The 17,217-nt window shown below is 41.2% G+C and overlaps 1 protein-coding gene across 1 annotated transcript in view; it reads right to left on the bottom strand.

The window, feature by feature from the left end:
* Positions 1-7,026: 7,026 nt before the first annotated feature.
* The window catches only part of lonp2 (lon peptidase 2, peroxisomal), a 30,898-nt gene continuing 20,707 nt past the window's right edge, over positions 7,027-17,217 (bottom strand). The window contains exons 8-15 of the mRNA XM_028809255.2: positions 15,464-15,605; positions 15,125-15,275; positions 14,884-15,010; positions 14,675-14,796; positions 13,316-13,407; positions 11,982-12,189; positions 11,552-11,742; positions 7,027-7,646 (exon numbers count right to left, since the gene is read on the bottom strand). Of these exons, the coding sequence (XP_028665088.1) occupies positions 7,425-7,646; positions 11,552-11,742; positions 11,982-12,189; positions 13,316-13,407; positions 14,675-14,796; positions 14,884-15,010; positions 15,125-15,275; positions 15,464-15,605 (1,255 nt within the window). The 3' untranslated portion in view covers positions 7,027-7,424. The remainder of the gene's footprint in view (positions 7,647-11,551; positions 11,743-11,981; positions 12,190-13,315; positions 13,408-14,674; positions 14,797-14,883; positions 15,011-15,124; positions 15,276-15,463; positions 15,606-17,217) is intronic.

The following is a 17,217-nucleotide window of genomic DNA, read 5'->3' as shown; positions in this document are numbered from 1 at the left end:
TCAATCTAATGTACAAGTGACTGCTGGCTTAAATCTCTGGAGACCACTCCCTGGCCTGTTTTTATTTTTGTATGTGATGATCATAGAGTATACATTTATGTATTATACCCCGTAGGGCCTGTAGGGGTTTTAGTATGGTTTTGCTGTAACTCGTTTCCCAATTACGTAGATAACACGGAGGAGCTGATACTTGGCATTCATTATGTGCCTAGCTTTTCCTAATAACGGAATTAATCCAACAGTCACTGAAGCAAATGAAATACCTAGTGAGAGGTGGGACAGTTTTAGTAAAGAGCATGGCTCATCACAGCACAAACCTCACAGTAGGGCACAGATGCTAAGTAAGACGTTATGAGGTGTCTCCAATCAGATCTGGAAGACACTCACAAAGAAACCCCCCCACAGAACCCTAATGGAACACAGCATTAGAAGAAACTGGCAGCATCTTTCAATTTGCACTTTCTGAACCGATGGCTGAGCAATTTCTTAAATGGAAACGGATTCTGCATCCTTTTAGTAAAGATTACAGGGTAAATGTATGTTGATCTCAATTTTTCTATTCTTATATTACACACTGTAAATATTCCCATGCTTTGCTGGTCTTTCTGGCTTTGAGTTAAATATATTTGATTCAGTTATTCTGTTATGCTTCAGTCCATCTATTATATAAAGGTTTCAAAAAATGTTAATGGCATATATGTGCTTTTTCATGTCTGTAACTGTCTAATATAAGCAAAATTCATTTTGTAACATTACTCAGTATACTAAATCTGTTAGACCTGTTCATGAAGGAGTCTGTTAGAATGCTCTTCTCTATCTCACACACATTGCAACTGCACTTCATCTTAGTTTTGATCCACTTTTAGCCTGCAGCCATGGGGCACACTGACACTGTGCTAAATCTGTTAAATCAAAGTTAGTCTTGTTACTGTAAATATGTACTAAAACAAGATAAGCACAGGGTCATCCCAAGCTCATAGCACACTGCAAGTGACCCATGTAGTGTGAGAAATACTGAGGCAGTTCTGAAGAGGGATGCAGTGCGCGGAAGGTGGCCTCTGTTCTGTACCCATTATTGAATGGCCTAGTAAGTTCTTGAGCAATATGAACAAAGTGTGTACTGTACAGAAAATTTACAATAAGGGAGAACAGATTTGCACTTCATGGTCTTCCTCTTTCTCTTCTCTCTTATTTCTAAACATTTTATTAACCGATGCTTCATGATGTACACTTGCCATTGTAAATGGGACCAAGTTTGGTGGAGAGCAGTTGGCTTCTTTATTTGGATTTCAGTATTAACTGGTGGCAGGTTAAAAAAAACAGGACACCATTAATATTTGAACAGTTGTTTAAATCTAAAATGGGCATTTGAGAGTTCTGAACTGAAACAAGTGAGGTAACTAGAATTGAGCCAAAAAAACCTACTGCTTTAGAAGCAAACAAATGGGTTCAAATTATGAAACTGGAATGAAAACCTGCATCCACTGCGGCCAGTGATTTATTGTAACAGCAGTAGTTAGGGGGTCTGCGGTGGGTTGGCACCCTGCCGTGGTTCCTGCCTTGTTCCCTGTGTTGGCTGGGATTGGCTCCAGCAGACCCCTGTGACCCTGTGTTCGGATTCAGCGGGTTGGAAAATGGATGGATGGATGGATAGTTAGGGGGTTAGAGGTTTTCATCAAATACATCATTGGGACAGGGACATTATGAGGCAGTCGTCTTTAAAATTCTATGGGCATGGATTAAATGTTCTTATTTTCCAACCTGCAGCCTCCTTGGCATTGTTTACCCCCAGAAAACTTTTTTTTTTTTTAACAAGAAAATGTTATGTTTAACAGAGTCATGTAAATACCAAAATGTTTAGGTAAAAGCATGTGGAGTGTCCACTGCTGTACTGACAGATTTAGTACCCATTCTTTGTGTGATATTTTGTGAATCGCCACCAATGCAATCGGGGCAGTAGAAATGTTTGTTTTTGTGCACCTTTCTTAAATTTTTGGTAGCTTGCATAATCAATGTTCCCCCATGTGGTGTTTGTAGGCTGCCACAGCACAAGGCTTAGTGACTTCCACATTTCCCTTCACACAAACACTGACCGTTGCCTCATTGTGAATGGTGCATAGAGTGCTAACGTTGTGCTTGTCTTTGTGCCTAATAATTATTTTGCCTTTTTTTTGGGCAGCTGCTGTTGTACCACGGTGAAACTTCACACAACTGAATACATTGGACATATCATGACCGTTTGGTTGTACAGTGCTGTATTATGCATCAGTTTCTGTTTTCATGTCAAAGTTTGATGACCAGTTCACATTGTCATCACTATCGCTCAATTTGAGCAATGCTTCAGTTTGTTCTAAAACTGCCATTACAACTTTGTGATTGTGTTTTTCATTGGAGGCCACACCCCATTCATGAATAATGATAAGTTACCACAAACACATAGAAATTAATCATGAATGGTGGACAGCATGGTGTTGCTTTATTCACTAGATGGTGGTAGAATGCTGTCCTGAGAGTTACTCAGGCATAATGTTGTAAAATGGATCATTACACGTCACTCTGACTCGGGCTTAACCATATTTACATAGAATTCAGGCTCAGGGTTAACAGCAAGAAGGTTAATACAGGAGTCCCGGGACACACTGAGCAAATCAAACCACCTGAAGATGGCACTTGAAGCCCTAACTTGCACTGACTATACAGAGTTTGTTTTGGCAGTCTGCTGGGTATTATAAAAGGAGGATAATTTCTGCTTTGAACTAATAATTGCAGAATTTCTTGACAGTATAAAATTAGCAATAGGTGCATTGTCTTTTTAAAAAAAAATTTATGCAGACTTACTTTCACTGTCTAGCCAGAGTCTGTAATGCCCTTTTCGTCTTCACTTTTTCATTGTTGTATCTTAGTTGCTCCACTAAAAAAAAAAAAAAACTGTATATGTATACACATACATACATAATACAGTATATATAAAAAATACCGTGTTAGCCCATGCTGTGAAAAGCCCAGGGTCCTAGAAACTACTAAAAGCATCAGAAAAAAAATCAAATGTAGAGATATTGGGTAATTTCATTTTGCTGATGTGCTTGCATCAATTGTGCATTAGCAGCTAAGCGAGTTTGTTTCCTTGGAAGTGGAGCCCTTAGCCTGACTGCACCTCTCACTTCTGGGCTAGACAGACAGACAGACACTTCCACCCGTAGATGTGTTTTTATAATAGAAATATATATACAGTATATATATTATAAAAAAAAAAAATCTTGGAAATGAGACCTGATTTTCTTGGAGAGAGACTTGTACGCCCCGTGAGATGAGTCCACGTCCGGGGCCAGAAATAAAGTAGAATGTCATAAAGAATTCAAAAATGTTGGTGCAGTACACATGCAGAGCAGGTTAGAGATAATGGAAGTACAAAAATATGAAAGTCTCAAAAAAAGGATAGGAAAGATCGCATTACCGCAAACAAAAGACATTAAATATACAGTGCATCCAGAAAGTACTGTATTTACAATGCATCACTTTGTCCACATTTTGTTATGTTACAGCCTTATTCCAAAATGGATTATATTCATTTTTTTCCTCAGAATTCTACACACAACACCCCATAATGACAACGTGAAAAAAGTTTACTTGAGGTTTTTGCAAATTTATTAAAAACTGAGAAATCACATGTACATAACTATTCACAGCCTTTGCTCAATACTTTGTCGATGTACCTTTGGCAGCAATTACAGCCTCAAGTTTTGTTGAATATGATGCCACAAGCTTGGCACACCTATCCTTGGCCAGTTTCGCCCATTCCTCTTTGCAGCACCTCTCAAGCTTCATCGGGTTGGATGGGAAGCGTCAGTGCACAGCCATTTTAAGATCTCTCCAGAGATGTTCAATCGGATTCAAGTCTGGGCTCTGGCTGGGCCACTCAAGGACATTCACAGAGTTGTCCTGAAGCATGTGTACATAAGTATTCACAGCCTTTGCCATGAAGCTCAAAATTGAGCTCAGGTGCATCCTGTTTCTCCTGATCATCCTTGAGATGTTTCTGCAGCTTAATTGGAGTCCACCTGTGGTAAATTCAGTTGACTGGACATGATTTGGAAAGGCACACACCTGTCTATATAAGGTCCCACAGTTGACAGTTCATGTCAGAGCACAAACCAAGCATGAAGTCAAAGGAATTGTCTTTAGACCTCCGAGACAGGATTGTCTTGAGGCACAAATCTGGGGAAGGTTACAGAAAAATCTGCTGCTTTGAAGGTCCCAATGAGCACAGTGGCCTCCATCATCCGTAAGTGAAAAAAGTTTGAAACCACCAGGACTCTTCCTAGAGCTGGCTGGCCATTTAAACTGAGCGATCGGGGGAGAAGGGCCTTAGTCAGGGAGGTGACCAAGAACCCGATGGTCACTCTGTCAGAGCTCCAGAGGTCCTCTGTGGAGAGAGGAGAACTTTCCAGAAGGACAACCATCTCTGCAGCAATCCACCAATCAGGCCTGTATAGTAGAGTGGCCAGACGGAAGCCACTCCTTAGTAAAAGGCACATGGCAGCCCGCCTGGAGTTTGCCAAAAGGCACCTGAAGGACTTTCAGACCATGAGAAAGAAAATTCTCTGGTCTGATGAGACAAAGATTGAACTCTTTGGTGTGAATGCCAGGTGTCACGTTTGGAGGAAACCAGGCACCGCTCATCACCAGGCCAATACCATCCCTACAGTGAAGCATGGTGGTGGCAGCATCATGCTGTGGGGATGTTTTTCAGCGGCAGGGACTGGGAGACTAGTCAGGATAAAGGGAAAGATGACTGCAGCAATGTACAGACACATCCTGGATGAGAACCTGCTCCAGAGCGCTCTTGACCTCAGACTGGGGCGACGGTTCATCTTTCAGCAGGACAACGACCCTAAGCACACAGCCAAGATATCAAAGGAGTGGCTTCAGGACAACTCTGTGAATGTCCTTGAGTGGCCCAGACTTGAATCCGATTGAACACCTCTGGAGAGATCTTAAAATGGCTGTGCACCGACGCTTCCCATCCAACCTGATGGAGCTTGAGAGGTGCTGCAAAGAGGAATGGGCGAAACTGGCCAAGGATAGGTGTGCCAAGCTTGTGGCATCATATTCAAAAAGACTTGAGGCTGTAATTGCTGCCAAAGGTGCATCGACAAAGTATTGAGCAAAGGCTGTGAATACTTATGTACATGGGATTTCTCAGATTTTTTATTTTTAATAAATTTGCAAAAACCGCAAGTAAACTTTTTTCACGTTGTCATTATGGGGTGTTGTGTGTAGAATTCTGAGGGAAAAAAATGAATTTAATCCATTTTGGAATAAGGCTGTAACATAACAAAATGTGGAAAAAGTGATGCGCTGTGAATATTGTTTGGATTTAAACTTTAAGTCTGAGACTTTTAGATGGTCTAATTCGTGTTGCCAGCGAGAATTACAAGATTCCAAAAACGTTGTTGCGGTAGGAAGTCCTGTGAGACGGAGACTTTTAACATGAGATTCTTTCAAGTCACGCCCTACTTACAACTATTTTCAAATAAGACCGCGGTCATCTAACCTCAGTCATGTGAATGCTTTGGTCAGACGCACTTCCTGTGCTCTCTGCTCTTATAAATGTTATCAAGACAATAAGTTCATACGTTCTAGATGACATGTCAACAATTCAATGAAGAAGAAAGAGCATGGACAAAGTCTTGTTTATTAGAGAGAAATAAATGATTTTCACTCACAGGTGGTTATACGTTGCATTGTCACAATGTAAGTCCAAACACGGAAACAAAATTCAGTGCAATCTTGAAGAAAAGTTAATTCCAAGTATTGTTTTTACTAAAGTTTTAAAGTAAAAGTGAAAATAATGCATATGTTACAATTCCCATGAAGATAACAATCTCTTAAAATTGTAGATCCGGTTAACCAAACCTGGGGTGGGTGAGCAGGGGGCGGAGCAACCCAGTATAAATATATAAATGAAAAAATAATACACTGGCACCAGAGCACTGGGCTGTGTCTGCTCCCATTGGCAGTATGATTGGTGTGTGAGACATTTTGTGCAAAACAACTTTGCAGGATTACCAGTCAATCAGAGTAAGCCAAGCACATGGTCAGGCTCATCGCTTCTGATCAGACAATAGTTTGGGACTGTAAATTCAGTTGTGATGAAGTCAATCAAAACTCATAGAAAGATGTCGAGAAGCAATGAGCAGTGCCCTGTTAGACTGATGAGCAAGTATTCTCATTTGTGAAGGTGTACAAGTAGGTCGTCCTCATGCGTAGTAAATATTACATTCCAAAAACAAATATTAATTAGCAGGAGTTGAGACAGTAGACATTTGATCTGAGATAACCTAAACGGAGGATATGTTCATCTGATTGCTACTAGAGAGAAAATATGCTACATCATCCAGTGAAATGAAACTGTCCACCAGACACATCTACCATCCCAAAACTGAAGCACCTCACCAGAGTGGGCCTTCTTTTGTGCACTTGCCTGTATCAAACCTGTAGTACCACATAATTTTCAAGTATTCTTCCCCTTGTTTGATGATGGCCGTTTTTTCCTAGAGCTGTGTTTGGTAAATAAGCCAAATAACTGTTGAAAATTCAGTGATCCACAAATACAACTGTCGACCCTCCAAGCTTCGCCCAATCCCGGGAAAAGATGCTTTTTGCCCATTGAAAGAATCCACAACAAGGCCACAGGGGGGTTTACTGATGTGTTTAATTTGCTTGGAAGTTTGCAGAGTGAAATGCAACCAAACTAACTGGAAATTGAAACAAAGTAACAACTCATCCTCTGATCTGGAACAAAGATGAGTGAGAAAACCCCTTATTGAGTACCTGGTGGAGACCAAAGTCTTTTAAGGTGTCCCAATAGCCTGTTGCTTTCCACGCTGGAGATATGAGGAGGACTCACTGGAACTTAGCACACCTAGTAGATTTCTATTTCTGTCTGCTTCATAAAATTAGCCAAAAATGAGATCTAATGACATAATCCAGGCAAAGGGACCAAACCATTCAATAAGAAACTGAAGCAGCAAAGCACCAATGTATCTGTGAACTTTATTACAAGTCAACAAAATCATCTCCATCAAAAGTGAGGTTTTACAGAGCTTTTCCATTTTTAATGGGCAAACCTGAAGCCTGTGCCTCTAATCAAGTTAGAATGATTACTTCTGATATCTCACATGAGACTCGCTGCTAAAAATGCTTGACTGAATATTCCTACAGCAGCCACTCTTTCTTGTTTCCTACTTTCCAGCATTCATACAAGAAGGATTTACCTCTTCCTGGATACTCACTGCTACGCAGCTTGAGTAACGGCAGCCATTACTGAGGGATCACACCAGAACGATGACCTACATTTAGAAAAGTAGCTTGCAAAATGGCAGTTAATGACCCAGTTGGTGGCCACTGCATCCTATGAATGTTCACAGCTTGCTGTTCACGAGGTCATGGCTCCTTATCCTTGGAAATCCGCCATCGAACGCAGCATTCAGCACATCATCCAGGCAGCTGGAGGTGATAAATTTCAAATCTGCCCGCACATGGGCTGGGATCTCCTCCAAGTCCTTCTCGTTTCTTTTAGGGATGATAACTTGTTTTATTCCTGCTCTGTGGGCCGCAAGCACCTTGTCTTTAATTCCTCCCACCTTTTGAGGGGTGAAAAAAAAAAAAAGAATTTACTATTATTGCTTATTTTATCCAAGGCGACTTACAACATTTTAGATACAATTGCTTGTATTTCTTTTGTTTTTCCAACTGGAGCACAAGCAGGCAACGTGATTTGCTCAGGGTCACTCAGCGTCAGTAGAGGGATTTGAACACACAATCTTGGGGCTTGAAGTCCAAAGCCTCAAGCAGTACAACACACTGCCCACAAGTTACTACAAGTAAATGTGAAATCCACCACCAAACAACGTCCCACTCCTTCACTGCAGGGGCACCAAATGAGGGACTTGCTGGCACCTCATATCTTTATAGATGACAGAAAGCCTCAATCCACTCTTTGGTTCAAATCTCTAAATCTCTATAATCTCTTTGTGAATTTCCCCTTGGGATTAATAAAGTATCTATCTATCTAACTTAAAATAAGACCAACAAAGTATGGGCTTCATGGAATATATTTTTTTAAAGTTTTTTTTAGGGGGCACAAAGGTGCAGTGGTTAGTACTTCTGCCTCACAGATCCAGCACCCTGGCTGTTATCTGTGTGCATGTTCTCCCCATGTCTGCTGTTACTTTTCCTCCAACAGCCCAAAGATATGCTTGTTAGATTTAACGCAGGTCCCACACTAATTCCACATGGCTGGGTTTTCGTGTGTTGCATATCATGGACTGGTGCCCCATAGTTGCTTTTGCAATATTAGCTTTGACTTTCCATGACCAGGAATTGGATTAAGAAAGCCTGGGAATATTTTTTTTCCTATAAAAATTCAAATTGGCTTAAAGTTAAGAGGGGTGCTCATTTTAAAGTAGACAAAATCTGTTTGCAATCAAGAAAACTGTGCAAATATACAATTACACATTTTCTAAAAAATAAATAAAACCACATTCATTTGAAATACTGTAACACCAAGTACTGGGCCTTAAACTCCTTGTACTCATGTAGTAGTAATGCTCACCTACCACTAGATGTCAGGCATTCTCCAATCATCTTAAAATATGCAAATATATCAAGAAGTATGGAAGAGGATTTGTGCCAAAGTTCAATGCAATCCAACGTGTTAACACAAGTGCAGTGTAACAGGTGCACGTGGTGCATTTCATTTGGGCCGGGATTTTTCAAGTCATAATTAAAAATATATCAACCAAAGAAGGTTAAAACTGACAAATTTCAAACATAAGCATGTGGGATATTGTTTTAGAGTATTTCATGGTCACTGATTATTTTGGATTTTTGATCCTTTATTAAACCTCTATGGACTATAAGCAGGTGAAAAACATAAAATTTATTTTACAATCGAGAATATTTAGACTTTAAACTTTTAAATTGGAGCACAAATTACAAATATGTGACACAACTATTCTTGGTTATTATGTACTTTTACCATCCATTTTCCAACCCGCTGAATCCGAACACAGGGTCACGGGGCTCTGCTGGAGCCAATCCCAGCCAACACAGGGCACAAGGCAGGAACCAATCGCCAATCCACCTAACCTGCATGTCTTTGGACTGTGGGAGGAAACTGGAGCACCCGGAGGAAACCCACGCAGACACGGGGAGAACATGCAGACTCCACGCAGGGAGGACCTGGGAAGCGAACCCAGGTCCCCAGGTCTCCCAACTGCGAGGCAGCAGCACTACCCACTGCGCCACCGTGCCGCCCTATGTACTTTTACCTCATTCCGTAAATCATTACATTTCTTATGAACACCGGGTGTTAAGGTGGCTTACACTAATTCAGACTGTTTTTAGTGTTATATAGGCAACAGATGCCAACTGCTGCATCTTAGTTTGGTGGTCCATTACAAAAGCATACAGAGACTACCGAGATTAGGGTATCCATATATGTTTTACATTGAAGCTTTTCAAAAGAATACGTGATTGAAGTTGAGAAGACACCAAATGTAGAGTGACCCTAAAATGATGATGTCACATCCCAGGTGGACAGGGAGGTTATCCAGGAGCAAAGGCTAATTAAATAAATGTGCCCCGTAAACATGAAGGTTGGAGGAAAAAGTCCCCCCGAATTATTTATAAGTAGTAATCTCAGATATTATTATTGTCACTATGATATTAAAACTCAGCTTTAACCATCCCATCCAATGTTTTTTGTTTTTAATTTTAACACTTCTCCTTCCTTTCCCACACTCGCATTCTCATTACTTTAGCACTCGCATCATATAATGGCCCACTGTTTCAAGAAGCTACGCTACTACTTCATGTAATAAGCGTTCGCGCCCTGTGTGCCCCCAAAAAGATGTACTCACAGGAAGTACCAGGCCACGTAGACCTATCTCCCCAGTCACTGCCACTGAACAGTGAAGCCAGGCAACTGACTTGAAATAGAAATGTGTGCGGATACAAGCCGCCGACTGCACCGCGAGGCTTAATGAGGTTTCCCTCACAGCAGTGCTGGTGTTGATTTGGTGAAACTGAGTAACACAAGTGGACAAATACCACATGGATAATGCCACACAAGCAACAATGCTTCTGTATGGCATTGGTCACCATTGGGTTTTGTTATCACAAATGTATTTCTTTATGTTCTACATGAAAACAAGACATTAAACATTTTCTCAGCCATCACTACAAACAACATGGTTAAGTAACCTCAAAAATTTCATTTTTGTTTGGGAAGGGAACGGAAGGCATGCGATTTCACATTTTGTTAATAACAGAAATAAAAAAAAAAGTTTCCTAAAGAATGATGATTTTTTTATGCCAGTTTGTAAAAAGAGAAGTTGTTTTATTTCTACAAACAAAAAATTTTGTATTTTTGATGCATTGTCTAGTTTCTAGTAATATCAGAGGAGGAGCTTAAAGCTGATTGGTTGAAGCGATGTTGTTCTAGAGCCATACGAAACCTGAGGGTATGAGACTCACCGCCGGCATCTTTGACTTTAGCAAATTAGTCCTCCTTGTGAAACACTTCAAGTACCACTGACTTATACACTGGTTTTTCTTTTGAATGAATCAATATGTTGCTAATTATTTTGATTTTTTTAGCAAAAAAGGAAGGGAAATCAATCTACAGTGCCTATAAAAAGTATTCACACCCTTCAAAGTTTTCACAATTCAAAAAATTAGACCACTTTGCAGAGATGTGTGTTCACTTGGACATTAAAGAGTCTTTTTCTGCTGATCAATGTCAAAAAAGACAAATTCAATTCATTGATTCAGTGTTGCACAATAATAAAATGTGAAAACTTCCAAAGGGGTGAGGCGTAGTATAAAGTGCTTATTAATATGTAAATATGTTTCTGCTATTGATGAGACTAAATAGTCAGTCACTTTCACTGATTGAAAGGCAAAAATGTTGTTTTGTATATTTTTCAAAATGTCTGTTTAAACAAATAACCTCATTTCTGTCCGAGGAGGGCAAAAAAACAAATCAATTCCTAAACTTACTGATGTCTTCCCACTGTGACCCACAAGTCAAAATGTACAGAAAAAAAAGAACCCACCAAGTTTATATTTACTTCTGGCCGTCTCACTGAGGGAGCATCAGATAGATAGATAGATAGATAGATCACTTTGCTTGTGAACTTAGGAAACAATCAGTTGGACTTAAGGTTTTGCCCTCATGTCTTTGGCACAGGTCATTCCAAAACAACTCAGTCCAGAAGATGTTACAAACCAGTATGCCGTTAAGTGTTCAATGAAGCCATAAAACCCCTACAGTGTGTCTTCATTGTGATCTTCAAGCAGCTTGGTCAGAAAAAGGTTATTCAAATATTGCTTGAGATCGTCATTGCCCAGTTTTCTTTTTGTGCATCACACCGCTCACTCAAAGCTACCCCAACATAGCTACCCCTACTGTTTCAAGAAGCTACGCTACTACTTCATGTAGTAAGCATTTGCACCCCTTGTGCCCACAAAAAGATGTACTCACAGGAAGTACCAGGCCACGTAGAGTTATCTCCCCAGTCATTGCTACATCTGATCTCACCAAACGGCCGCTGAACAGTGAAGCCAGGCATGTCACAATCGTGACCCCTGCTGAAGGGCCATCTTTGGTTACTGCACCAGCAGGAAAGTGGAGGTGGATATCAGTGTTGTCAAGGAGGTCAAAACCACCTGAAGCTGCAAGAGAAGTTGAGTCGGTCATTTCTTCACTTTAACTTTGTGATCATTACCCTCAATTAAGGGTCATAACCAGTGGTAGACTAGAACATCATCTAGACAATTAAAAAGCATACCTTGACCTGAAAAATCGGAATCCTGATTGGCAAAGACCCCACCAATACAAAACATGCTTGAGGTAGTGCCTGCCATCAGAGGTGTATTTAGAAAAAATTTCTTCACTAATTGTTGCTTCTTACCGTTGGTCAGTTGGTAAGCTTTAGCATTGCTCCGCAACCAGCTGATGGCCAGATGGGCCGACTCCTTCATCACATCACCCAGCTGTCCTGTCAGTGTTAACTGACCTTCTCCTTCCATTCGACTTGCTTCTACAAACATAATTTCCCCACCAAGAGGTGTCCAGGCTAGTCCAACAGCAACACCAGGCTGGTTGAGTCGCTCAGACATCTGTAGAATTTTCCCAGTGAGCAGGCATTAAAACAATGAAGTGAAAAGGAGTCCCCATAATCACAACAATGTAGACATGTCTGACCTGATTTACTTTTATACACATGTAAATAATACCAGTATAAGTTCCTAAACCGCCGATCCCTGTGACAGCTCCACACTCCCTTGACACTTTACAGGAGCCGAAACCATCAGTAGTCATAGCCCAAGATGAGCCAGGCGAATGAGGACACACATATGCAACAAGGGGTTGGTGCAAAAGCGGCGAATAAACAAAACAGTGTTCAAAAAGTGCAGTGCGTCAGTCCTTCCATATAAATAAATACATAAAACCAGTAATAAATATGTGAAGGTTAGGAAGTCCTAATAAATAAATCCAGTAAAACGAGGTTAAAATCCAGAGATCGTTCGTTCAGAAATACAAGTCCCAATGCTTCCTTCTACAACCAGGCATAAGCTTGCTTATCTTATGTAGACCTTGCAGCCAGAGCAGCCACCCACCAACAGATGCACTCACCCAGAAATTCCTGGCTCGGGCCCCCATTGCCAGTCCTTCGGACTCATTGAGGCATGACGCCAAGGCACTCACACATCTTCTGCCCCCTGTCCCTTGGCGTCTGAGAGAGACACCACTTAAGAAGCTGCTCCTACTCCCCAGCATTGCTCAACAGGAATGCCCCAGGCTTCTCTCCAGAAGAATCACACCGAAGCACTTGCCTCCATTCCTCTTTAGTACTGGCTCTCCCAATCCTGCCTCTCATCTCTCTCTTTATTTCATGTTCTTTCTTTTCCAATCTGTCTCTTTTGGTCCTGTCTCGTTCCCTTGTTCTCTTTCCTCTCTGCCATACTGGCTCCTTTATATGGCCTGATTGGGTGCAGATATGACCCTCTGCCCACTCCAAAGTGAGAATGAGGCACCTGACTGATCAATTCATATTTGTATGCAAATGCGTGATCGGCCAAGCAAGGCAATCAACCCCAGAGTGGTGTCGTCATGCACACACCTGCACGATCATGCAGAACATGATTATTTATTTAAAAATCTGCACTGTGCCACAGACCTCTTATCACAACCCCCCCAAACAAACCAGTATGAACTCAAAAAACTCATGGTGGGTCAACTCACCTCCATTTCAAAAATTGGTGGGCCCAGAATGTCACGAACAGCTTGTTTGTCTATCACAATGGGCATCTCAGGTGGTAGTACTAGGTCATGATCTGTTGAAACACATCAGCTATGGTTAAAGAAGTCCTTGACAGCCTCCATCACTCAGTCAGGTCTCCATGAGCTCAATGAGCCCCACATACAGATGAAAGGAGGTAATCCTGACGAGCTGCCCTAATAATCCACACTGGGAACCAAAATGAAACGGCACTAGCAGGACCAAGGGCAAGAACTCAAACACAGCTGCTGTGCCACAATGGCCAAACAAAAGGCCCCATCCAGTTTTCACATCTACTCTCCGAGTCATTCACACACGGCACACATTCTTCAGGTACTGGCACAAATTTACAAAAATAAAATCACAGTATACTGATAAATGCTCTGGGGTGTGTATATTATATATTATATATATAAAAAACACTTACACATACAAACATACATTCTGCAAAAATGAAATCTAAGCAAGTGAAAAGTATTCTTATCACGACATTAAATCTTGTTTTCCTTATTGTAAGAATTATTGACTTATCAAAAAAATGTGTATTTACGATTATTTAGCTTACTTTTAAGAAATCTTGTCAAGTAAATTTTGCTTACTCCTTTAGCAGATTTTTTGCTAAATAAAACCAAAACAACTCCCATTTAAATTTTTTTGTCTAGTTTTTGCATATGCATTTTTTGCAGTAATTATGAATGTACACAATCACATTGCAAGGGCACCTAGTGAATAGACACACATACGCAGACACAAAGTTAAGTATAGACAAACAACAAGAAATGGGTAAAAGTGCAATACACAGAGAATGAAATGTGCAGGGTGGAGCATCGCATGTTGCTATTCAAACGACGTCTTTTTCAGGGGGTGCTTTACCTGTTTCAGCAGGACAGTACCAAATCACATTCTGCACATATTACAACAGCATGGCTCTGTACTAAAAGAGACCTGGTTACTAAAGAGCTTGTCTGCAGTCCAGACCTGCCACCCATTGAAAACATTTGGCGCATTAGGAAATGAAAAGTAAGACAAAGGAGACCCCGAACTGAGCATCTATAATCCTACATCAGGCAAGAATGGGACAACATTTCAATTTCATCGCTACAGCAATTGGGTCTCCTCAGTTCCCACACGTTTACAGAGTGTTGTTAAAAGAATTGGGGGTGCAACACAGTGGTAAACATGCCACGGTCTCAGCTTTTTGAAACATGTTACTGGCATTAAATTCGAAATGAGCATTCAGACAGTATAAACAGACAGACACATTCCACCACACACTATGCACGTATGAACATGGCAACACACCACCTGGCACATATGTCTACCTGACGAATCATCAGCTGGTGTCTTTGCTGCCTTTTGTCCCTCAGCCACTTTCACTGCAACAGCCCGGCAGATTGCACCAAACTTCCTTTCTAGTGTGCGTACCCCTGCCTCACGTGTGTACCTGTTGAGAGAAATGTTGCATTGCTGTCACTCTCCACTACTCAGTGGCAGTAGGTGCCACGTCTAGCTCAAAGGAAGTGTCACCTACCTACTGATGATCTCAGTGGTAGCTTCTTGGGGAATTTGGACCTGCAGTGGGCTCAGGCCATGCTGTTCTAGCTGCTTAGGTATTAAGTGTCGATGGGCAATCTCCATCTTCTCTTCTGGAGTGTAGCCTTCGGAAGAGGTGGAAGAGACACAGAGTGAAACAGACTGTAGGCAAATTTCAAATTCAGCAGGTGACACAAATACACACACACAGCCTGACTACGTCGTGTCACATATTTCACCTGGCACTTGGATGACCTCCATTCTGTCCAATAAGGCTGGTGGGATTGTAGCTGTAGTATTTGCTGTAGCAATAAACAGCACTTGGGATAGGTCAAATGCCACATTCAGGTAGTGGTCAGTAAAACTGTGGTTTTGTTCTGGGTCCAGAACCTCAAAATTAATAAAAAATAAGACATGTAAGAAACTTTAACACCAGCACCCATCTTGGGTTTAAGTGAACATTTCAGTAATGAAAACTGAATTCAAGTGGGATGAGGCCTCATTCTATTTCAAGTGAGGCTTACAGACCAGGGCATGAGCCCTTACCCACATTTTAGTCATCTCCATCACTAGCCCACCTCCAGCAAAGCTGCAGAAGGGTCCCCTTGAAGACTTTTCCCAAGTTTGTCCACCTCATCCAGAAGAAAAACTGGGTTGTTGACTCCCACGGTCTTCAAACCATTTATAATCCGGCCTGGCATGCTGCCCACATAGGTGCGCCTACAAACACATGACCAACAAATGAAGTCAAAGAGCTCAACTTGGGCGATTAACAAACTAGTCCACTTACAGTATGAAGTCTAAATGAACCGAATCCACGACCACCTGTCATCGTGAAATGAAGCTACTTAAATTACAGCAATTACAGTGGAACCTCGGGTCACGAATGTCTCGGACCACGTACAAATCGATTACGACCAACAAGTTCGCCAAACTTTTGCATCTGTTCACAACCACACACTCAGGTAACGAACAAGCCAGTTTCCATTCTGGTTTGTACGCGCCGGTGATTTATGCACGTGTTCAGTCTCTCCATGTACAGTACTGTAAATTGTTCTCGGTCAGACGTGCATCGCGCAGAGGGACTTTGTGGTATAGCGGGTCCACAGCTCACGTCAAGAGGCCAGTTTTAAATAAATAAATCGCCGCACTTGCAGCTTAGCGAGGGGGCGTTGTGGTTGATTGCTACAGCAAAGAATGCACCGGGCTTGTTTTTAAAGATACTGCTTCGAGCATTGTTTTAACCTCGTTGTATTTAATGAAGACTTTTTTCTATTGGATTTTAACCTCCACTTCACTTCTGTTTTTATGGGATCATTTATTTATTGAAGGATTCTGAAAGCACTGCACTTTATTTAATTTGGACTTTGTTTTTGATTGTTGTTTTGTTGATTTTAATAAAAGCACTTGGCACTTTTTGCACCATCCGATTGCTCCATTGTAGTGCCTCACTGTCGTGCTCATCGGTAACATTACTGACGGTGACGGGTTTAAGGGCTCCCGGAAGAGAGATGGGAGCATGCAGCAAACCCGCATCGTCACAGACTTTACCTCAAAACTGAAATCTCCTCTCCACCCAGTTCCTCCTCACTTCCTTCAGGCCAGAACTTGACTCATGCGAGGTTAGTTTTCTTGCTTGTTTATGATTAGTTTTTGTATAAATTATGGATTGTTTTCCCCCCCGAGAGCAGTTCGTAAGGCTATAGCATCAACTCTTGCAATGTTAGTTTTCTCTGCTCAAGGTTTTCTCAGTGTTATTCAATGTTTTTACATTTAGTTTACTATTACACTGTGCATTCTATGGTATAATTAACTATTTTTGTCCTTAAAAATCTTTAAAAAAAATGTATTTACAGTGGGGCAAAAAAGTATTTAGTCAGCCATCAATTGTGCAAGTTCTCCCACTTAAAAAGATGGGAGAGGCCTGTAATTTTCATCATAGGTATGCCTCAACTATGAGAGACAAAATGAGAAAAAAAAAATCACATTGTCTGATTTTTGAAGAATTTATTTGCAAATTATGGTGGAAAAAAGTATTTGGTCAATAACAAAAGTTCATCTCAATACTTTGTTATATACCCTTTGTTGGCAATGACAGAGGTCAAACGTTTTCTGTAAGTCTTCACAAGGTTTTCACACACTGTTGCTGGTATTTTGGCCCATTCCTCCATGCAGATCTCCTCTAGAGCAGTGATGTTTTGGGGCTGTCGCTGGGCAACACGGACTTTCAACTCCCTCCAAAGATTTTCTATGGGGTTGAGATCTGGAGACTGGCTAGGCCACTCCAGGACCTTGAAATGCTTCTTACGAAGCCACTCCTTCGTTACCCGGG

Source organism: Erpetoichthys calabaricus, chromosome 9, assembly GCF_900747795.2.
Source record: "Erpetoichthys calabaricus chromosome 9, fErpCal1.3, whole genome shotgun sequence".
Taxonomy (NCBI): Eukaryota; Metazoa; Chordata; class Cladistia; order Polypteriformes; family Polypteridae; genus Erpetoichthys; species Erpetoichthys calabaricus.
This window is presented reverse-complemented; position numbering and strand designations above follow the sequence as displayed.